The 25,016-nt window shown below is 50.5% G+C and overlaps 1 protein-coding gene across 3 annotated transcripts in view; it reads left to right on the plus strand.

Moving 5' to 3' along the window:
• Positions 1 to 25,016, plus strand: part of LOC139267496 (dynein axonemal heavy chain 6-like) — a 729,921-nt gene that overhangs the window by 140,030 nt on the left and 564,875 nt on the right. For all 3 annotated transcript variants that reach the window (XM_070885895.1, XM_070885898.1, XM_070885896.1), the window contains one exon: positions 22,852 to 23,011. In XM_070885895.1, coding sequence (XP_070741996.1) covers positions 22,852 to 23,011 — 160 coding nt within the window. The remainder of the gene's footprint in view (positions 1 to 22,851; positions 23,012 to 25,016) is intronic.

Raw genomic sequence — 25,016 nt, forward strand, 5'->3', positions numbered from 1 at the left:
TACAAGGTGAGGCAGTCGGGAGCCTTTCTTTCCCTGGTGGACCGCCTCGGTACAAATGTCTGTTCTGGTTTGTTGGCTGTGCCCTCGCTGGGCTGGCATGTTGTTGGCCCTGCAGGGCTGCTAGGTGAGCCTGGCCTTGCTGGGCTGTTGGGCGTGATGGGTTCGATTTCCTGGTCCGGGGTTGTGTTGTTGATCCTTTGGGTGTGTGTTGTGGGCTCGGAAAAGGTGGTGTCTGTTGTGGGTTGTTCAGGGCAGTCTGTGAACCACAGCCTCGTTTGGTCCAGGTGCTTTCTGAAAATTTGTCCATTGTCTAGTTTGACTACAAACACCCTATTCCCTTCTTTAGCTATCACTGTGCCCGCGATCCACTTGGGACCATGTCCATAGTTTAGCACATACACAGGGTCATTCAGATCAATTTCCCGTGACACAATGGCGCAACCATCGTTTACATTTTGTTGCTGCCACCTGCTCTCTACCTGATCATGCAGGTTGGTTTTAAGTGTCCTTTTCATGAGTAGCTCAGCCGGGGGCACCCCTGTGAGCGAGTGGGGTCTCGTGCGGTAGCTGAGCAGTACTTGGACAGGCGGGTTTGGAGTGGGCCTTCTGTGACTCGTTTGAGGCTCTGTTTGATGGTTTGTCCTGCCTGCTCTGCCTGCCCATTGGAGGCTGGTTTAAACGGGGCCAAGGTGACATGTTTGATCCCATTGCGGGTCATGAATTCTTTAAATTCGGCACTGGTGAAACATGGCGCGTTGTCACTGACCAGTATGTCAGGCAGGCCGTGGGTAGCAAACATGGCTCTCAGGCTTTCAATGGTGGCGGTGGCGGTGCTTCCCGACATTATTTCACATTCAATCCATTTTGAAAAAGCATCCACCACCACCAGGAACATTTTACCGAGAAACGGGCCCGCATAGTCGACATGGATCCTCGACCATGGTCTGGAGGGCCAGGACCACAAACCTAGTGGTGCCTCTCTGGGCGCGTTGCTCAACTGAGCACATACGCTGCATTGCCGTACACAGGACTCTCAGTCAGAGTCGATACCGGGCCACCACACATAGGATCTGGCTATCGCTTTCATCATTGCTATACCCGGGTGTGTGTTGTGGAGATCCGAGATGAACGTCTCCCTGCCCTTGTTAAGTCCTAGTTCGGGTGGTCAGCTGCATTCGACAATAATCGAGTCAGATACCTTCAATCTTTACGTCTTTATTGAAGCAGCTTCGGACCTGTTACCAAACTGCCAGCACAGAGTCTACAGATTCCGGGACAGGCAGACAAAAGGTCTGCCTATCCTCACAGACGCATCCCTTTTATTCTTACAAACCGAAGAAGGTATGGCCTGCTTCATCAATCACAGTGTGTTACTAGGGCTTCATGAATTGACAGCCTGTTTATCTTTAGAACACTTTATGCTTTTACGAGCGGAATAGCCCAGCTTAATCACATGAAGCAAATGTGTTCCTTATCAAGTCATGGCCATAAACCCTTGTTCATCAGTGATGGTCACACAAGCTACTTTGTCCACTACTTTCTCACGGGAAACTAATTCTGTCTTTTCTTATTTTCTTATTGATTCGTAGAACCATTTTATTAACCCTTTCATGATTCTTCCACCTACATTCACACCCTTTTTGGGTCGCACTACACGGTTACCCCACAACAGGAAGTCTGCCTGAATGGCAGCTCGTCCTTTCGACGTGGAACTGCATGATTAGCTCTTACATTGCAATGGGGACGCTGGCCTAGCTCTCATGCAGTGCACAGCTTTTTATGAGCGACAGCAGAGGATCTTGGCTGGTCCAAGTCCTAATCTGGCGGGCCGTGGCAGGTGATTTATCATTTTGAAACGCTTCCATGACCATCAACAAGTCTGTGGGCTGCGCCACCATCAACAAGTTTGCAGGCTGCGCCATTTCCACCCCCGTGGTGGCCAACTGAAAGCATCCGCTCAGTTCTCGGTGCCTGGCCTGTGGCGGATGGTATAGTTATATGCTGATAGCGCGAGTGCCCACCTTTGTATGCGGGCTGAGGCATTAGTATTTATCTTCTTGTTTTCAGCGAACAGGGATATGAGGGGCTTGTGATCGGTTTCCAGCTCAAATTTGAGGCCAAACAGGTACTGATGCATTTTCTTTACCCCGAACACACACACTAATGCCTCTTTCTCAATCATGCTGTAGGCCCTCTCAGCCTTAGACAAGCTCCTGACACCATAGGCCACAGGTTGCAACTTCTGGTTGGAAATCAGTGGTTAGTGGTGTGCCACAGGGATCGGTACTGGGACCACAACTGTTTACAATATACATAGATGATCTGGAAGAGGGGACAGAGTGTAGTGCAACAAAATTTGAAGATGACAATAAGATTAGTGGGAAAGCGGGTTGTGTAGAGGACTCAGAGAGGCTGCAAGGAGATTTGGATAGGTTAAGCGAATGGGCTAAGGTTTGGCAGATGGAATACAATGTCGGAAAGTGTGAGGTCATTCACCTTGGGGAAAAAAAACAGTAAAAGGGAATATTATTTGAATGGGGAGAAATTACAACATGCTGTGGTGCAGAGGGACCTGGGGGTCCTTGTGCATGAATCCCAAAAAGTTAGTTTGCAGGTGCAGCAGGTAATCAGGAAGGCGAATGGAATGTTGGCCTTCATTGCGAGAGGGATGGAGTACAAAAGCAGAGAGGTCCTGCTGCAACTGTACAGGGTATTGGTGAGGCCGCACCTGGAGTACTGCGTGCAGTTTTGGTCACCTTACTTAAGGAAGGATATACTAGCTTTGGAGGGGGTACAGAGACGATTCACTAGGCTGATTCCAGAAATGAGGAGGTTACCTTATGATGATACATTGAGTAGACTGGATCTTTACTCGTTGGAGTTCAGAAGGATGAGGGGTGATCTTATAGAAACATTTAAAATAATGAAAGGGATAGACAAGATCGAGGCAGAGAGGTTGTTTCCATTGGTGGGGGAGACTAGAACTAGGGGGCACAGCCTCAAAATACGGGGGAGCCAATTTAAAACCGAGTTGAGAAGGAATTTCTTCTCCCAGAGGGTTGTGAATCTGTGGAATTCTCTGCCCAAGGAAGCAGTTGAGGCTAGCTCATTGAATGTTTTCAAGTCACAGATAGATAGATTTTTAACCAATAAGGGAATTAAGGGTTATGGGGAGCGGGCGGGTAAGTGGAGCTGAGTCCACGGTCAGATCAGCCATGATCTTGTTGAATGGCGGAGCAGGCTCGAGGGGCTAGATGGCCTACTCCTGTTCCTAATTCTTATGTTCTTATGTTCTTATGTTCCCCGCAACGTTAGCTTGTTGTAATACACACCTGACTCCGTACGACGACGCATCACAAGCTAGCACAAGTCTTTTACACGGGTTATACAATACAAGCAGCTTGTTGGAACATAAAATGTTTCTGGCTTTCTCAAAAGCAATTACTTGTTTTTTTCCCCATACCCAGTTCTCACCTATACGCAATAACACATGTAGGAGCTCTAAGAGGATGCTTAACCCCGGTAGGAAGTTACCAAAGTAATTGAGTCCCAGGAACGACCGCAGCTCCGTGACATTCTGTGGCCTGGGCGCGTTCCTGATAGCTTCTGTCTTGGCGTCTGTGGGCCGAACGCCATCCGCCGCGATCTTTCGCCCCAAAAACTCCACTTCTGTTGCCATGAAGACACATTTCGACCTCTTCAGCCGCAGCCCTACGCGATCCAGTCGCTGAGGACCTCCTCCAGGTCTTGTAGGTGCTCGACGGTGTCCCGACCCGTGACCAATATGTCGTCCTGAAAAACCACCGTGCATGGTACCGACTTGAGTAGGCTCTCCATGTTTCTCTGGAAGATCGCTGCAGCCGACCGAATTCCAACTGGGCATCTGTTGTAGATGAACAGTCCCTTGTGCGTGTTGATGCAGGTGAGGCCCTTCGAAGACTCCTCCAGCTCCTGCATCATGTAGGCCGAAGTCAGGTCGAGCTTGGTGAACGTCTTGCCTCCTGCCAGCGTCGCAAATAGGTTGTCTGCCTTAGGTAGCGGGTATTGGTCCTGTAGTGAGAAATGATTAATAGTTACTTTGTAATCACCACAAATCATGACCGTGCCATCACTTTTGAGCACTGGAACAATCGGGCTGGCCCACTCACTGAATTCCACTGGGGAGATGATGCCCTCGCATTGCAGCCTCTCCAGCTCGATTTCCACTCTCTCCCTCATCATGTGAGGTACCGCTCGCGCCTTGTGGTGAATGGGTCATGCCTCTGGAACCCAGTGGATCCGCACCTTCGCCCCGGAAAAGTTTCCAATGCCTGGCTCAAAGAGGGAAATTTGTTAAGAACCTGGGTACATGAGACCTCATCGACATGTGATAGCGCTCGGATGTCATCCCAGTTCCAGCGGACTTTGTCCAGCCAGCTCCTTCCAAGCAGTGTGGGGCCATCGCCCGGGACAATCCAGAGTGGCAGTTCATGCACCGTGCCCTCGTAGGTGACCTTGACCATGGCACTGCCCAGGACAGTGATGACCTCTTTGGTGTACGTTCTCAGTTTCGTGTGGATGGGGCTCAGGGCTGGTCTGAGTGCCTTATTGCACCACAGTCTCTCAAACATCTTTTTACTCATGATGGATTCGCTAGTGCCAGTGTCCAGTTCCATGGCTATGGGTAAGCCATTCAATTTTACGTTTAGCATTATAGGTGGACATTTCATCGAAAATGTGTGCACCCCGTGTACTTCAGCATCTACCTCCTCTTTCTGAGGCTCGAAATTGTTTTGATCCACCATGCACCGATCTTCCTCTGCCACGTGGTGGTTAACAGGTTTTGTAGAGCTTGCAGCTCGTCTGCAAGCTCATTGGAGGTGCCCCATTGTTCCACAGCTCTTGCAAACATACCCTTTGAAGTGGCATGAATAGGCTGAATGGAAGCCTCCACAACGCCAACAAGGTGTGAATTGCCTTGCATTCATCCTTTGTTGCGGACTCTGAGTCATCTGGGTCACCTGAGGCCTGCTGACACTTGCAGACTCGTGGTTTCTGCCTTGTACATTTCTGCTTGCGTACACAGTTCCAGTTAATTTATGAACATTGCTAGCACTTGTGTGCTGAGAGATTTCTTTGGTGTTATCACTGGCGGAGATAAACGCCTGTGCTATCGCAATGGCCTTACTGAGGGTCGGTGTCTCTACAGTCAAAAGTTTTCGCAGGGTGGTCTCGTGGCCAATGCCCAGTTCAAAAAAGTCTCTGAGCATTTGCTCCAGGTAGCCATCAAACTTACACTGTCCTGCAAGTCGCCTTAGCTCGGCGATGTAGCTCTCCACTTCCTGACCTTCAGATCACTGGCACGTGTAGAACTGATACCTCACCATCAGCATGCTCTCCCTCGGGTTAAGATGCTTCCGAACCAGTGTACACAGCTCCTCATATGACTTATCTGTGGGTTTCACCGGAGCCAGAAGATTCTTCATGAGGCTGTAGGTCGGTGCCCCGCAGACTGTGAGGAGGACCGCTCTCCTTTTTGCAGCGCTTCCTTCTCCGTCCAGCTCGTTGGCTACAAAGTACTGGTCTAGCCGTTCGACATAGGCTTCCCAGACCTCACCCTCCGAGAACTTCTCCAGGATGCCCACAGTTTGCAGCATCGTTGCGTTGGATTCGTATTCTCGTCACCAGTTATTGTGTTCCTAACACAGATGAGGCTGCACACAGGGAGGTTAAAGTAACAGTGACCTCAGTCTTTAATAAGACACTCCAGAGTGAGGAACAGGCCTTAGGGCTCGGCTTATATACAGTGCTCCCAAGGGATGCTGGGACTTCAGGGGATGCGCTCCCTGGTGGTAGGACATGGGAGTGCATGCTTTACAGATACACAACACAGGATCCTTGTCTTTACTAACAGAGGAACAGAGTACAAAAGCAAGGAAGTTATGCTAAAGCTTTATTAAACACTGGTTCGGCCTCAGTTGGAGTACTGTATCCAATTCTGGGCACCACCCTTTAGGAAAGATCCCAAGGCCCTCGATAGGGTGCAGAGGAGATTTACCAGAAAGGTACCAGGGATGAAAGACTTCAGTTATGTGAAGCGACTGGAGACACTGGGGTTGTTCTCCTCAGAGTGGAGAAGGTTAAGGGGAAATTTAATTGGGCTGTTCAAAATAGTGAAGGGTTTTGATCAAGTAATTAAGGAGAAACTGTTCTCAGTAGCAAAAGGGTCAGTAACCAGGGGAAACAAATTTAAGGTGATTGGCAAAAGAACCAGAGGGAAGAGGAGGAGATTTATTGTTTGCAGCGAGTTGTGAGCTGGAACGTGCTGCCTGAGAAGGGCAGTGGCAAAAGATTCAACAATTATTTTCAAAGGTTTTGAATAAATACTTGCAGTGGAAAAATAGCAGGGCTGTGGAACCAGAGCAGGGGAGAGGGACTAATTTGAAAGCTCCTTCACAGAGCCGGCACAGGCACGATATGTCAAATGGTGTCTTCTAGTCCCCCAGCGCAGTATACTGCTGACTGTATCTGTACTGATGTTAATCCAGCTCCCTCACACTGTCACTCAGTAACCCCTATCCCCCAGCACCCTGTGTTACTGACTGTATCTGTACTGATGTTAATCCAGCTCCCTCACACTGTCACTCAGTAACCCCTCTCCCCCAGCCCCCTGTGTTACTGACTGTATCTCTCCTGATGTTAATCCAGCTCCCTCACACTATCACTCAGTAACCCCTCTCCCCCAGCCCCCTGTGTTACTGACTGTATCTCTACTGATGTTAATCCAGCTCCCTTACACTGCCACTCAGTAACCCCTCTCCCCCAACACCCTGTGTTACTGACTGTATCTCTACTGATGTTAATCCAGCTCCCTCATACTGTCACTCAGTAACCCCTCTCCACCAGCATCCTGTGTTACTGACTGTATCTCGACTGATGTTAATCCAGCTCCCTCACACTGCCACTCAGTAAACCCTCTCCCCCAACACCTTGTGTTGCTGACTGTATCTCGACTGATGTTAATCCAGCTCCCTCACACTGTCACTCAGTAACCCCTCTCCCCCAGTACCCTGTGTTACTGACTGTATCTCGACTGATGTTAATCCAGCTGCCTCACACTGTCACTCAGTAACCCCTCTCCACCAGCATCCTGTGTTACTGATTGTATCTTTACTGATGTTAATCCAGCTCCCTCACACTTTCGCTCAGTAACCCCTCTCCTCCAGCACACTGTGATACTGATTGTATCTTTACTGATGTTAATCCAGCTCACTCACACTGTCACTCAGTAAGCCCTCTCCCCCAGCACCCTGTGTTACTGACTGCATGTCTACTGATCTTATTCCTGCTCCCTCACACTGTCACTCAGTAACCCCTCTCCCCAAGCGCCCTGTGTTACTGACTGTATCTCTACTGATGTTAATCCAGCTCCCTTACACTGCCACTCAGTAACCCCTCTCCCCCAACACGCTGTGTTACTGACTGTATCTCTACTGATGCTATTCCAGCTCCCTCACACTGCCACTCAGTAACCCCTCTCCCCCAACACGCTGTGTTACTGACTGTATCTCTACTGATGCTAATCCAGCTCCCTCACACTGTCACTCAGTAACCCCTCTCGCCCAGCGGCCTGTATCACTGACTGTATCTGTACTGATGTTAATCCAGCTCTCTCACCCTGTAACTCAGTAACCCCTCTCCCCCAGCACCCTGTGTTACTGACTGTATCTTTACTGATGTTAATCCAGCTCGCTCACACTGTCACTCAGTAACCCCTCCCCCCCAACACCCTGTGTTACTGACTGTATCTTTACTGATGTTAATCTCCCTCACACTGTCACTCAGTAACCCGTCTCCCCCAGCCCCCTGTCTTACTGACTGTATCTCTACTGATGTTAATCCAGCTCCCTCACCCTGTCACTCAGTAACCCCTCCCCCTCAGCGCCCTGTGTTACTGACTGTATAATTGCTGATGGTAATCCAGCTCCCTCGCACTGTCACTCAGTAACCCCTCCCTCTCAGCGCTCTGTGTCACTGACTGTATCTCTACTGATGTTAATCCAGCTCCCTCATACTGTCATTCAGTAACCCCTCTCCACCAGCAAACTGTTACTGACAATCTCTACTGATGTTAATCCAGCTCCCTCACACTGTCACTCAGTAACCCCTCACCCCAGCACCCTGTGTTACTGACTGTATGTCTACTGATGTTATTCCTGCTCCCTCACACTGTCACTCAGTAACCCCTCTCCCCAAACACTCTGTGTCACTGACTGTATCTCTACTGATGTTAATCCAGCTCCCTCACACTGTCACTCAGTAACCCCTCTCCTCCAGTCCCCTTTGTTACTGACTGTATCTTTACTGATGTTAATCGAGCTCCCTCACACTGTCACTCAGTCACCCCTCTCCCCAAGCGCCCTGTGTTACTGACTGTATCTCGATTGATGTTAATCCAGCTCCCTCCCACTGCCACTCAGTAAACCCTCTCCCCCAACACCCTGTGTTGCTGACTGTATCTCGACTGATGTTAATCCAGCTCCCTCACACTGTCACTCAGTAACCCCTCTCCCCCAGTACCCTGTGTTACTGACTGTATCTCGACTGATGTTAATCCAGCTCCCTCACACTGCCACTCAGTAACCTCTCTCCCCCAACACCCTGTGTTACTGACTGTATCTCTACTGATGTTAATCCAGCTCCCTCACACTATCACTCAGTAACCCCTCTCCCCCATCACCCTGTGTTACTGACTGTATCTCTACTGATGTTAATCCAGCTCCCTCACACTGTCATTCAGCAACCCCTCTCCACCATCAAACTGTGTTACTGACAATCTCTACTGATGTTAATCCAGCTCCCTCACACTGTCACTCAGTAACCCCTCCCTCTCAGCGCTCTGTGTCACTGACTGTATCTCTACTGATGTTAATCCAGCTCCCTCACACTGTCACTCAGTAACCCCTTACCCCAGCACCCTGTGTTACTGACTGTATGTCTACTGATGTTATTCCTGCTCCCTCACACTGTCACTCAGTAACCCCTCTCCCCAAACACTCTGTGTCACTGACTGTATCTCTACTGATGTTAATCCAGCTCCCTCACACTGTCACTCAGTAACCCCTCTCCCCCAGTCCCCTTTGTTACTGACTGTATCTTTGCTGATGTTAATCGAGCTCCCTCACACTGTCACTCAGTCACCCCTCTCCCCAAGCGCCCTGTGTTACTGACTGTATCGGTACTGATGTTAATCCAGCTCCCTCACACTGTCACTCAGTAACCCCTCTCCCCCAACACCCTGTGTTACTGACTGTATCTGTAATGATGTTAATCCAGCTGCCTCACACTGTCACTCAGTAACCCCTCTCCCCCAGCACCCTGTGTTATTGATTGTATCTCTGCTGATGTTAATCCAGCTCCCTCACACTGTCACTCAGTAACCCCTCTCCCCCAGCACTCTGTGTTACTGACAATATCTCCACTGATGTTAATCAACTCCCTCACACTGTCACTCAGTAACCCCTCTCCCCCAGCACTGTGTGTTACTGACAATATCTCCACTGATGTTAATCCAGCTCCCTCACACTGTCACTCAGTAACCCCTCTCCCCCAGCACTCTGTGTTACTGACAATATCTCCACTGATGTTAATCTAACTCCCTCACACTGTCACTCAGTAACCCCTCTCCCCCAGCGGCCTGTATCACTGACTGTATCTTTACTGATGTTAATCCAGCTCCCTCACCCTGTCACTCAGTAACCCCTCTCCCCCAGCACCCTGTGTTACTGACTGTATCTTTACTGATGTTAATCCAGCTCCCTCTCACTGTCACTCAGTAACCCCTCTCCCCCAGTACCCTGTGTTACTGACTGTATCTCGACTGATGTTAATCCAGCTGCCTCACACTGTCACTCAGTAACCCCTCTCCACCAGCATCCTGTGTTACTGATTGTATCTTTACTGATGTTAATCCAGCTCCCTCACACTTTCGCTCAGTAACCCCTCTCCTCCAGCACACTGTGATACTGATTGTATCTTTACTGATGTTAATCCAGCTCACTCACACTGTCACTCAGTAAGCCCTCTCCCCCAGCACCCTGTGTTACTGACTGCATGTCTACTGATCTTATTCCTGCTCCCTCACACTGTCACTCAGTAACCCCTCTCCCCAAGCGCCCTGTGTTACTGACTGTATCTCTACTGATGTTAATCCAGCTCCCTTACACTGCCACTCAGTAACCCCTCTCCCCCAACACGCTGTGTTACTGACTGTATCTCTACTGATGCTATTCCAGCTCCCTCACACTGCCACTCAGTAACCCCTCTCCCCCAACACGCTGTGTTACTGACTGTATCTCTACTGATGCTAATCCAGCTCCCTCACACTGTCACTCAGTAACCCCTCTCGCCCAGCGGCCTGTATCACTGACTGTATCTGTACTGATGTTAATCCAGCTCTCTCACCCTGTAACTCAGTAACCCCTCTCCCCCAGCACCCTGTGTTACTGACTGTATCTTTACTGATGTTAATCCAGCTCGCTCACACTGTCACTCAGTAACCCCTCCCCCCCAACACCCTGTGTTACTGACTGTATCTTTACTGATGTTAATCTCCCTCACACTGTCACTCAGTAACCCGTCTCCCCCAGCCCCCTGTCTTACTGACTGTATCTCTACTGATGTTAATCCAGCTCCCTCACCCTGTCACTCAGTAACCCCTCCCCCTCAGCGCCCTGTGTTACTGACTGTATAATTGCTGATGGTAATCCAGCTCCCTCGCACTGTCACTCAGTAACCCCTCCCTCTCAGCGCTCTGTGTCACTGACTGTATCTCTACTGATGTTAATCCAGCTCCCTCATACTGTCATTCAGTAACCCCTCTCCACCAGCAAACTGTTACTGACAATCTCTACTGATGTTAATCCAGCTCCCTCACACTGTCACTCAGTAACCCCTCACCCCAGCACCCTGTGTTACTGACTGTATGTCTACTGATGTTATTCCTGCTCCCTCACACTGTCACTCAGTAACCCCTCTCCCCAAACACTCTGTGTCACTGACTGTATCTCTACTGATGTTAATCCAGCTCCCTCACACTGTCACTCAGTAACCCCTCTCCTCCAGTCCCCTTTGTTACTGACTGTATCTTTACTGATGTTAATCGAGCTCCCTCACACTGTCACTCAGTCACCCCTCTCCCCAAGCGCCCTGTGTTACTGACTGTATCTCGATTGATGTTAATCCAGCTCCCTCCCACTGCCACTCAGTAAACCCTCTCCCCCAACACCCTGTGTTGCTGACTGTATCTCGACTGATGTTAATCCAGCTCCCTCACACTGTCACTCAGTAACCCCTCTCCCCCAGTACCCTGTGTTACTGACTGTATCTCGACTGATGTTAATCCAGCTCCCTCACACTGCCACTCAGTAACCTCTCTCCCCCAACACCCTGTGTTACTGACTGTATCTCTACTGATGTTAATCCAGCTCCCTCACACTATCACTCAGTAACCCCTCTCCCCCATCACCCTGTGTTACTGACTGTATCTCTACTGATGTTAATCCAGCTCCCTCACACTGTCATTCAGCAACCCCTCTCCACCATCAAACTGTGTTACTGACAATCTCTACTGATGTTAATCCAGCTCCCTCACACTGTCACTCAGTAACCCCTCCCTCTCAGCGCTCTGTGTCACTGACTGTATCTCTACTGATGTTAATCCAGCTCCCTCACACTGTCACTCAGTAACCCCTTACCCCAGCACCCTGTGTTACTGACTGTATGTCTACTGATGTTATTCCTGCTCCCTCACACTGTCACTCAGTAACCCCTCTCCCCAAACACTCTGTGTCACTGACTGTATCTCTACTGATGTTAATCCAGCTCCCTCACACTGTCACTCAGTAACCCCTCTCCCCCAGTCCCCTTTGTTACTGACTGTATCTTTGCTGATGTTAATCGAGCTCCCTCACACTGTCACTCAGTCACCCCTCTCCCCAAGCGCCCTGTGTTACTGACTGTATCGGTACTGATGTTAATCCAGCTCCCTCACACTGTCACTCAGTAACCCCTCTCCCCCAACACCCTGTGTTACTGACTGTATCTGTAATGATGTTAATCCAGCTGCCTCACACTGTCACTCAGTAACCCCTCTCCCCCAGCACCCTGTGTTATTGATTGTATCTCTGCTGATGTTAATCCAGCTCCCTCACACTGTCACTCAGTAACCCCTCTCCCCCAGCACTCTGTGTTACTGACAATATCTCCACTGATGTTAATCAACTCCCTCACACTGTCACTCAGTAACCCCTCTCCCCCAGCACTGTGTGTTACTGACAATATCTCCACTGATGTTAATCCAGCTCCCTCACACTGTCACTCAGTAACCCCTCTCCCCCAGCACTCTGTGTTACTGACAATATCTCCACTGATGTTAATCTAACTCCCTCACACTGTCACTCAGTAACCCCTCTCCCCCAGCGGCCTGTATCACTGACTGTATCTTTACTGATGTTAATCCAGCTCCCTCACCCTGTCACTCAGTAACCCCTCTCCCCCAGCACCCTGTGTTACTGACTGTATCTTTACTGATGTTAATCCAGCTCCCTCTCACTGTCACTCAGTAACCCCTCTCCCCCAGCCCCCTGCGTTATTGACTGTATCTCTACTGATGTTAATCTAGCTCCCTCATACTGTCACTCAGTAACCCCTCTCCCCCAGCGCTTTGTGTTACATACTGTATCTGTACTGATGTTAATCCAGCTCGCTCACACTGTCACTCAGTAACCCCTCTCCCCCAGCGCCCTGTGTTACTGACTGTATCGGTACTGATGTTAATCCAGCTCCCTCACACTGTCACTCAGTATCCGCTCTCCCCCAACACCCTGTGTAACTGACTGTATCTCTACTGATGTTAATCCAGCTCCCTCACACTGTCACTCAGTAACCCTCTCCCCCAGCACCCTGTGTTACTGACTGTATCTCTACTGATGTTAATCCAGCTCCCTCACACTGTCACTCAGTAAAACCTCTCCCCCAGCACCCTGTGTTACTGACTGTATCTCTACTGATGTTAATCCAGCTCCCTCACACTGTCACTCAGTAACCCTCTCCCCCAGCACCCTGTGTTACTGACTGTATCTCTACTGATGTTAATCCAGCTCCATTACACTGCCACTCAGTAACCCCTCTCCCCCAACACCCTGTGTTACTGACTGTATCTTTACTGATGTTAATCCAGCTCCCTCACACTGTCACTCAGTAACCCCTCCCCCTCAGCGCCCTGTGTCACTGACTGTATCTCTGCTGATGGTAATCCAGCTCCCTCACACTGTCACTCAGTAACCCCTCTCCCCCAGCCCCCTGTGTTTCTGAATGTATCTCTACTGATGTTAATCCAGCTCCCTCATACTGTCACTCAGTAACCCCTCTCCCCCAGCACCCTGTGTTACTAACTGTATCTTGACTGATGTTCATCCAGCTCCCTCACACTGTTTCAGTAACCCCTCTCCCCCAGCAAACTGTGTTGCTGACTATCTCTTCTGATGTTAATCCAGCTCCCTCACACTGTCACTCAGTAACCCCTCTCCCCCAGCGCTTTGTTTTACTGACTATATCTCTACTGATGTTAATCCAGCTCCCTCACATTGTCACTCAGTGACCCCTCACCCCAGCACCCTGTGTTACTGACTGAATCTTTACTGATGTTAATCCAGCTCCCTCACACTGTCACTCAGTAACCCCGCACCCCCAGCCCCCTGCGTTACTGACTGTGTCTCTACTGATGTTAATCCAGCTCCCTCATACTGTCACTCAGTAACCCCTCTCCCCCAGCACCCTGTGTTACTGATTGTATCTCTACTGATGTTAATCCAGCTCCCTCAGACTGTCACTCAGTAACCCCTCTCCCCCAGCGCTTTGTGTTACATACTGTATCTGTACTGATGTTAATCCAGCTCCCTCACACTGTCATTCAGTAACCCCTCTCCCCCAGCACCCTGTGTTACTGACTGTATCTCTACTGATGTTAATCCAGCTCACTCACACTGTCACTCAGTAACCCCTCTCCCCCAGCACCCTGTGTTACTGACTGTATCTCTACTGATGTTAATCCAGCTCACTCACACTGTCACTCAGTAACCCCCTCCCCCAGCACCCTGTGTTACTGACTGTATCTTGACTGATGTTAATCCAGCTCCCTCACACTGTCACTCAGTAACACCTCTCCCCCAGCGCCCTGTGTTACTGACTATCGGTACTGATGTTAATCCAGCTCCCTCACACTGTCACTCAGTATCCGCTCTCCCCCAACACCCTGTGTAACTGACTGTATCTCTACTGATGTTAATCGAGCTCCCTCACACTGTCACTCAGTAACCCCTCTCCCCCAGCACCCTGTGTCACTGACTGTATCTCTACTGATGTTAATCCAGCTCCCTCACACTGTCACTCAGTAACCCCTCTCCCCCAACACCCTGTGTTACTGACTGTATCTGTACTGATGTTAATCCAGCTGCCTCACGCTGTCACTCAGTAACCCCTCTCCCCCAGCACCCTGTGTTACTGATTGTATCTTTACTGATGTTAATCCAGCTCGCTCACACTGTCACTCAGTAACCCCTCTCCCCCAGCACACTGTGATACTGATTGTATCTTTACTGATGTTAATCCAGCTCCCTCACACTGTCACTCAGTAACCCCTCTCCCCCAGCCCCCTGTGTTACTGACTGTATCTCTACTGATGTTAATCCAGCTCCCTCACACTGTCACTCAGTAACCCCTCACCCCAGCACCCTGTGTTACTGACTGTATGTCTCCTGATGTTATTCCTGCTCCCTCACACTGTCACTCAGTAACCCCTCTCCCCAAACACTCTGTGTCACTGACTGTATCTCTACTGATGTTAATCCAGCTCCCTCACACTGTCACTCAGTAACCCCTCTCCCCCAGTCCCCTTTGTTACTGACTGTATCTTTACTGATGTTAATCGAGCTCCCTCACACTGTCACTCAGTCACCCCTCTCCCCAAGCGCCCTGTGTTACTGACTGTATCGGTACTGATGTTAATCCAGCTCCCTCACACTGTCACTCAGTAACCCCTCTCCCCCAACACCCTGTGTTACTGACTGTATCTGTACTGATGTTAATCCAGCTGCCTCACACTGTCACTCAGTAACCCCTCTCCCCCAGCACCCTGTGTTATTGATTGTATCTCTGCTGATGTTAATCCAGCTCCCTCACACTGTCACTCAGTAACCCCTCTCCCCCAGCACTCTGTGTTACTGACAATATCTCCACTGATGTTAATCAACTCCCTCACACTGTCACTCAGTAACCCCTCTCCCCCAGCACTCTGTGTTACTGACAATATCTCCACTGATGTTAATCCAGCTCCCTCACACTGTCACTCAGTAACCCCTCTCCCCCAGCACTCTGTGTTACTGACAATATCTCCACTGATGTTAATCTAACTCCCTCACACTGTCACTCAGTAACCCCTCTCCCCCAGCGGCCTGTATCACTGACTGTATCTCTACTGATGTTAATCCAGCTCCATTACACTGCCACTCAGTAACCCCTCTCCCCCAACACCCTGTGTTACTGACTGTATCTCTACTGATGTTAATCCAGCTCCCTCACACTGTCACTCAGTAAAACCTCTCCCCCAGCACCCTGTGTTACTGACTGTATCCCTACTGATGGTAATCCAGCTCCCTCACACTGTCACTCAGTAACCCCTCTCCCCCAGCCCCCTGTGTTTCTGAATGTATCTCTACTGATGTTAATCCAGCTCCTTCATACTGTCACTCAGTAACCCCTCTCCCCCAGCGCTTTGTGTTACATACTGTATCTGTACTGATGTTAATCCAGCTCGCTCACACTGTCACTCAGTAACCCCTCTCCCCCAGCACCCTGTGTTACTGACTGTATCTTGACTGATGTTCATCCAGCTCCCTCACACTGTTTCAGTAACCCCTCTCCCCCTGCAAACTGTGTTGCTGACTATCTCTTCTGATGTTAATCCAGCTCCCTCACACTGTCACTCAGTAACCCCTCTCCCCCAGCGCTTTGTTTTACTGACTATTTCTCTACTGATGTTAATCCAGCTCCCTCACACTGTCACTCAGTAACCCCTCCCCCTCAGCGCCCTGTGTCACTGACTGTATCTCTGCTGATGGTAATCCAGCTCCCTCACACTGTCACTCAGTAATCCCTCTCCCCCAGCCCCCTGTGTTTCTGAATGTATCTCTACTGATGTTAATCCAGCTCCCTCACATTGTCACTCAGTGACCCCTCACCCCAGCACCCTGTGTTACTGACTGTATCTTTACTGATGTTAATCCAGCTCCCTCACACTGTAACTCAGTAACCCCTCTCCCCAAGCACTCTGTGTTACTGACTGTATCTGTACTGATGTTAATCCAGCTCCCTCACACTGTCACTCAGTAACCCCTCTCCCCAAGCACTCTGTGTGACTGACTGTATCTGTACTGATGTTAATCCAGCTCCCTCACACTGTCACTCAGTAACCCCTGTCCCCCACCACCCTGTATTACTGACTGTATCTTTACTGATGTTAATCCAGCTCACTCACACTGTCACTCAGTAACCCCTCTCCCCCAGCCCCCTGTGTTACTGACTGTATCTCTACTGATGTTAATCCAGCTCCCTCACACTGTCACTCAGTAACCCCTCCCCCACAGCGCCCTGTATCACTGACTGTATCTCTACTGATGTTAATCCAGCTCCCTCACACTGTCACTCAGTAACCCCTCTCCCCAATCACTCTGTGTTCCTGACTGTATCTGTACTGATGTTAATCCAGCTCCCTCACACTGTCACTCAGTAACCCCTCTCCCCCAGCACCCTGTGTAACTGATTGTATCTCTACTGATGTTAATCCAGCTCCCTCATACTGTCACTCAGTAACCCCTCTCCCCCAGCGCTTTGTGTTACATACTGTATCTGTACTGATGTTAATCCAGCTCCCTCACACTGTCATTCAGTAACCCCTCTCCCCCAGCACTCTGTGTTACTGATTGTATCTCTACTGATGTTAATCCAGCTCCCTCACACTGTCACTCAGTAACCCCTCTCCCCCAGCGGCCTGTATCACTGACTGTATCTTTACTGATGTTAATCCAGCTCCCTCACCCTGTCACTCAGTAACCCCTCTCCCCCAGCACCGTGTGTTACTGACTGTATCTGTACTGATGTTAATTCAGCTCCCTCACACTGTCACTCAGTAACCCCTCTCCCCCAGCGCCCTGTGTTACTGACTATCGGTACTGATGTTAATCCAGCTCCCTCACCCTGTCACTCAGTAACCCCTCTCCCTCAGCACCCTGTGTTACTGACTGTATCTCTACTGATGTTAATTCAGCTCCCTCATACTGTCACTCAGTAACCCCTCTCCCCCAGCACCCTGTGTTACTGACTGTATCTCTACTGATGTTAATCCAGCTCCCTCACACTGTCACTCAGTAAAACCTCTCCCCCAGCACCCTGTGTTACTGACTGTATCTCTACTGATGTTAATCCAGCTCGCTCACACTGTCACTCAGTAACCCCTCTCCCCCAGCCTCCTCTGTTGCTGACTATATCTGTACTGATGTTAATCCAGCTCCCTCACACTGTTTCAGTAACCCCTCTCCCCCTGCAAACTGTGTTGCTGACTATCTCTTCTGATGTTAATCCAGCTCCCTCACACTGTCACTCAGTAACCCCTCTCCCCCAGCGCTTTGTTTTACTGACTATATCTCTACTGATGTGAATCCAGCTCCCTCACACTGTCACTCAGTAACCCCTCACCCCAGCACCCTGTGTTACTGACTGTATCTTTACTGATGTTAATCCAGCTCCCTCACACTGTAACTCAGTAACCCCTCTCCCCAAGCACTCTGTGTTACTGACTGTATCTGTACTGATGTTAATCCAGCTCCCTCACACTGTCACTCAGTAACCCCTCTCCCCCAGCACCCTGTTTTACTGATTGTAACTTTACTGATGTTAATCCAGCTGACTCACACTTTCATTCAGTAACCCCTCCCCCACAGCGCCCTGTATCACTGACTGTATCTCTACTGATGGTAATCCAGCTCCCTAACACTGTCACTCAGCAACCCCTCTCCCCAAGCACTCTGTGTTACTGACTGTATCTGTACTGATGTTATCCAGCTCCCTCACACTGTCACTCAGTAACCTCTCTCCCCCACCACCCTGTGTTACTGACTGTATCTTTACTGATGTTAATCCAGCTCGCTCACACTGTCACTCAGTAACCCCTCTCCCCCAGCCCCCTGCATTACTGACTGTGTCGCTACTGATGTTAATCCAGCTCCCTCATACGGTCACTCAGTAACCCCTCTCCCCCAGCACCCTGTGTTACTGACGGTATCTCTACTGATGTTAATCCAGCTCCCTCACACTGTCACTCAGTAACCCCTCCCCCTCAGCGCCCTGTTTCACAGACTATATCTCTATTGATGGTAATCCAGCTCACTCACACTTTCATTCAGTAACCCCTCCCCCACAGCGCCCTGTATCACTGACTGTATCTCTACTGATGTTAATCCAGCTCCCTAACACTGTCACTCAGTAACCCCTCTCCCCCAGCACCCTGTGTTACTGACTGTATCTGTACTGATGTTAATCCAGCTCCCTCACACTGTCACTCAGTAACCCCTCTCCCCCAGCACCCTGTGTTACTGACTGTATCTGTACTGATGTTAATCCAGCTCCCTCACACTGTCACTCAGTAACCCCTCTCCCCAATCACTCTGTGTTACTGACTGTATCTGTACTGATGTTAATCCAGCTCCCTCACACTGTCACTCAGTAACCCCTCTCCCCCAGCACCCTGTGTTACTGACTGTATCTGTACTGATGTTAATCCAGCTCCCTCACACTGTCACTCAGTAACCCCTCTCCCCCAGCGCTTTGTGTTACATACTGTATCTGTACTGATGTTAATCCAGCTCCCTCACACTGTCATTCAGTAACCCCTCTCCCCCAGCACTCTGTGTTACTGACTGTATCTCTACTGATGTTAATCCAGCTCCCTCACACTGTCACTCAGTAACCCCTCTCCCCCAGCGCTTTGTGTTACATACTGTATCTGTAATGATGTTAATCCAGCTCCCTCACAATGTCACTCAGTAACATCTCTCCCCCAGCACCCTGTGTTACTGACTGTATCTCTACTGATGTTAATCCAGCACCCTCACACTGTCACTCAGTAACCCCTCCCCCTCAGCGCCCTGTGTCACTGACTGTATCTCTGCTGATGGTAATCCAGCTCCCTCATACTGTCACTCAGTAACCCCTCTCCCCCAGCCCCCGTGTTTCTGAATGTATCTCTACTGATGTTAATCCAGCTCCTTCATACTGTCACTCAGTAACCCCTCTCCCCCAGCACCCTGTGTTACTGACTGTATCTTGACTGATGTTAATCCAGCTCCCTCACACTGTAACTCAGTAACCCCTCTCCCCAAGCACTCTGTGTTACTGACTGTATCTGTACTGATGTTAGTCCAGCTCTCTCACACTGTCACTCAGTAACCCCTCTCCCCCAGCGCCCTGTGTTACTGACTGTATCTCTACTGATGTTAATCCAGCTCCCTCACACTGTCACTCAGTAACCCCTCTCCCCCAGCACCCTGTGTTACTGATTGTATCTCTACTGATGTTAATCCAGCTCCCTCACACTGTCACTCAGTAACCCCTCTCCCCCAGCACCCTGTGTTACTGACTGTATCTCTACTGATGTTAATCCAGCTCCCTCACACTGTCACTCAGTAACCCCTCTCCCCCAGCACCCTGTGTTACTGACTGTATCTCTACTGATGTTAATCCAGCTCCCTCACACTGTCACTCAGTAACCCCTCCCCCTCAGCGGCCTGTATCACTGACTGTATCTTTACTGATGTTAATCCAGCTCCCTCTCACTGTCACTCAGTAACCCCTCTCCCCCACCACCCTGTATTACTGACTGTATCTTTACTGATGTTAATCCAGCTCGCTCACACTGTCACTCAGTAACCCCTCCCCCTCAGCGCCCTGTTTCACAGACTGTATCTCTACTGATGTTAATCCAGCTCACTCACACTTTCATTCAGTAACCCCTCCCCCACAGCGCCCTGTATCACTGACTGTATCTCTACTGATGTTAATCCAGCTCCCTAACACTGTCACTCAGTAACCCCTCTCCCCAATCACTCTGTGTTACTGACTGTATCTTTACTGATGTTAATCCAGCTCCCTCTCACTGTCACTCAGTAACCCCTCTCCCCCACCACCCTGTGCTACTGACTGTATCTTTACTGATGTTAATCCAGCTCCCTCACACTGTAACTCAGTAACCCCTCTCCCCAAGCACCCTGTGTTACTGACTGTATCTGTACTGATGTTAGTCCAGCTCTCTCACACTGTCACTCAGTAACCCCTCTCCCCCAGCGCCCTGTGTTACTGACTGTATCTCTACTGATGTTAATCCAGCTCCCTCACACTGTCACTCAGTAACCCCTCTCCCCCAGCACCCTGTGTTACTGATTGTATCTCTACTGATGTTAATCCAGCTCCCTCACACTGTCACTCAGTAACCCCTCTCCCCCAGCACCCTGTGTTACTGACTGTATCTCTACTGATGTTAATCCAGCTCCCTCACACTGTCACTCAGTAACCCCTCTCCCCCAGCACCCTGTGTTACTGACTGTATCTCTACTGATGTTAATCCAGCTCCCTCACACTGTCACTCAGTAACCCCTCCCCCTCAGCGGCCTGTATCACTGACTGTATCTTTACTGATGTTAATCCAGCTCCCTCTCACTGTCACTCAGTAACCCCTCTCCCCCACCACCCTGTATTACTGACTGTATCTTTACTGATGTTAATCCAGCTCGCTCACACTGTCACTCAGTAACCCCTCCCCCTCAGCGCCCTGTTTCACAGACTGTATCTCTACTGATGTTAATCCAGCTCACTCACACTTTCATTCAGTAACCCCTCCCCCACAGCGCCCTGTATCACTGACTGTATCTCTACTGATGTTAATCCAGCTCCCTAACACTGTCACTCAGTAACCCCTCTCCCCAATCACTCTGTGTTACTGACTGTATCTTTACTGATGTTAATCCAGCTCCCTCTCACTGTCACTCAGTAACCCCTCTCCCCCACCACCCTGTGCTACTGACTGTATCTTTACTGATGTTAATCCAGCTCGCTCACACTGTCACTCAGTAACCCCTCTCCCCCAGCCCCCTGCGTTATTGACTGTATCTCTACTGATGTAAATCCAGCTCCCTCACACTGTCACTCAGTAACTCCTCTCCCCCAGCGCTTTGTGTTACATACTGTATCTGTAATGATGTTCATCCAGCTCCCTCACAATGTCACACAGTAACATCTCTCCCCCAGCGCCCTGTGTTACTGACTGTATCTCTACTGATGTTAATCCAGCTTCCTCACACTGTCACTCAGTAACCCCTCTCCCCCAGCCCCCTGTGTTACTGACTGCATCTGTAATGATGTTAATGCAGCTCCCTCACACTGTCACTCAGTAACCCCTCTCCCCCAGCGCCCTGTCTTACTGACTGTATCGGTACTGATGTTAATCCAGCTCCCTCACACTGTCACTCAGTAACCCCTCTCCCCCAACACCCTGTGTTACTGACTGTATCTCTATTGGTGGTAATCCAGCTCCCTCACACTGTCATTCAGTAACCCCTCCCCCACAGCACCCTGTGTTACTGACTGTATCTCTACTGATGTTAATCCAGCTCCCTCACACTGTCACTCAGTAACCCCTCTTCCCCAGTGCCCTGTGTTACTGACTGTATCTGTTCTAATGTTAATCCAGCTCCCTCACACTGTCACTCAGTAACCCCTCTCCCCCAGCGCTTTGTGTTACTTACTGTATATGTAATGATGTTAAACCAGCTCCCTCACACTGTCACTCAGTAACCCCTCTCCCCCAGCACCCTGTGTTACTGACTGTATCTGTACTGATGTTAATCCAGCTCGCTCACACTGTCACTCAGTAACCCCTCTCCCCCAGCGCCCTGTGTTACTGACTGTATCTGTACTGATGTTAATCCAGCTCGCTCACACTGTCACTCAGTAACCCCTCTCCCCCAGCACCCTGTGTTACTGACTGTATCTGTACTGATGTTAATCCAGCTCGCTCACACTGTCACTCAGTAACCCCTCTCCACCAGCACCCTGTGTTACTGACTGTATCTCTACTGATGTTAATCCAGCTCCCTCACACTGTCACTCAGTAACCCCTCTCCCCCAGCACCCAGTGTTACTGACTGTATCTGTACTGACGTTAATCCAGCTCCCTCACACTGTCATCAGTAACCCCTCTCCCCCAGCACCCTGTGTTACTGACTGTATCTGTACTGATGTTAATCCAGCTCGCTCACACTGTCACTCAGTAACCCCTCTCCCCCAGCGCCCTGTGTTACTGACTGTATCTGTACTGATGTTAATCCAGCTCGCTCACACTGTCACTCAGTAACCCCTCTCCCCCAGCACCCTGTGTTACTGACTGTATCTGTACTGATGTTAATCCAGCTCGCTCACACTGTCACTCAGTAACCCCTCTCCACCAGCACCCTGTGTTACTGACTGTATCTCTACTGATGTTAATCCAGCTCCCTCACACTGTCGCTCAGTAACCCCTCTCCCCCTCAGCGCCCTGTGTTACTGACTGTATCTGTACTGATGTTAATCCAGCTCCCTCACTCTGTCACTCAGTAACCCTTCCAATCAGCGCTCTGTGTAATTGACTGGCCTGGTCCGTCAACTCCTGGTTTGTTTGTGACTAATTCTCCTGATCTCCTTGTAACACTCTTGACATTGTGTGTACAGAGTCTACACCAACCCACCAACCCTGGTCCTCACCGTGATGAATGCAGTCTGTGTCCTGCTGCAGAAAATTCCTCAGTGGTCCACAGCTAAACTGCTGCTAGCAGATACCAGCTTCCTGAAACATCTACTCAACCTGGACAAGGACAGCATACCTGAGAAGGTGAGGTCCCTCACACACCTGAGAAAGTCAGGTCCCCACACCCTCACACACCTGAGACGGTGAGGTCCCTCTCACACCTGAGAAAGTCAGGTCCCCACACACTCACACACCTGAGAAGCTGAGGTCCCCTCTCTCACACACTCACACACCTGAGAAGCTGAGGTCCCCACACACTCACACACCTGAGACGGTGAGGTCCCCCTCACACCTGAGAAAGTCAGGTCCCCACACACTCACACACCTGAGAAGGTGAGGTCCCTCACCCACCTGAGAAAGTCAGGTCCCCACACACTCACACACCTGAGAAGGTGAGGTCCCCCTCACACACCTGAGAAAGTCAGGTCCCCACACACTCACATACCTGAGAAGGTGAGGTCCCCCTCACACACCTGAGAAAGTCAGGTCCCCACACACTCACACACCTGAGAAGCTGAGGTCCCCACACACTCACACACCTGAGAAAGTCAGGTCCCCACACACTCACACATCTGAGATGTTGAGGTCCCTCTCACACTCACACACCTGAGAAGGTGATGTCCCCCTCACACACCTGAGAAAGTCAGGTCACCACACACTCACACACCTGAGAAGCTGAGGTCCCCCTCACACACCTGAGAAAGTCAGGTCCCCACACACTCACACACCTGAGAAAGTCAGGTCCCCACACACTCACACACCTGAGACGTTGAGGTCCCTCTCACACCTGAGAAAGTCAGGTCCCCACACACTCACATACCTGAGAAGGTGAGGTCCCCCTCACACACCTGAGAAAGTCAGGTCACCACACACTCACACACCTGAGAAGCTGAGGTCCCCCTCACACACCTGAGAAAGTCAGGTTCCCACACACTCACACACCTGAGAAAGTCAGGTCCCCACACACTCACACACCTGAGACGTTGAGGTCCCTCTCACACCTGAGAAAGTCAGGTCCCCTCACACTCACACACCTGAGAAGGTGAGGTCCCTCACACACCTGAGAAAGTCAGGTCCCCACACACTCACACACCTGAGAAGGTGAGGTCCCTCACACACCTGAGAAAGTCAGGTCCCCACACACTCACACACCTGAGACGTTGAGGTCCCTCACACACCTGAGAAAGTCAGGTCCCCACACACTCACACACCTGAGAAGGTGAGGTCCCTCACACACCTGAGAAAGTCAGGTCCCCACACACTCACACACCTGAGAAGGTGAGGTCCCTCACACACCTGAGAAAGTCAGGTCCCCACACACTCACACACCTGAGAAGGTGAGGTCCCTCACACACCTGAGAAAGTCAGGTCCCCACACACTCACACACCTGAGAAGGTGAGGTCCCTCACACACCTGAGAAAGTCAGGTCCCCACACACTCACACACCTGAGAAGGTGAGGTCCCCCTCACACACCTGAGAAAGTCAGGTCCCCACACACTCACACACCTGAGAAGGTGAGGTCCCCCTCACACACCTGAGAAAGTCAGGTCCCCACACACTCACACACCTGAGAAGCTGAGGTCCCCACACACTCACACACCTGAGGTGAGGTCCCCTCTCTCACACTCACACACCTGAGAAAGTGAGGTCCCCACACACTCACACACCTGAAAAGGTGAGGTCCCCTCTCACACTCACACACCTGAAAAGGTGAGGTCCCCTCTCACACTCACACACCTGAGAAGGTGAGGTCCCCACACACTCACACACCTGAGAAGGTGAGGTCCCCTCTCTCACACTCACATACCTGAGAAGGTGAGGTCCCCACACACTCACACACCTGAGAAGGTGAGGTCCCCACACACTCACACATCTGAAAAGCTGAGGTCCCCACACAGTCACACACCTGAGAAGGTGAGGTCCCCCCTCTCACACTCACACACCTGAGAAGGTGAGGTCCCCACACACTCACACACCTGAGAAGGTGAGGTCCCCCCTCTCACACTCACACACCTGAGAAGGTGACGTCCCCACACACACACACCTGAGAAGGTGAGGTCCCCACACACACACACACACACCTGAGA

Source organism: Pristiophorus japonicus, chromosome 7 (genome assembly GCF_044704955.1).
Source record: "Pristiophorus japonicus isolate sPriJap1 chromosome 7, sPriJap1.hap1, whole genome shotgun sequence".
NCBI classification, from domain to species: domain Eukaryota; kingdom Metazoa; phylum Chordata; class Chondrichthyes; family Pristiophoridae; genus Pristiophorus; species Pristiophorus japonicus.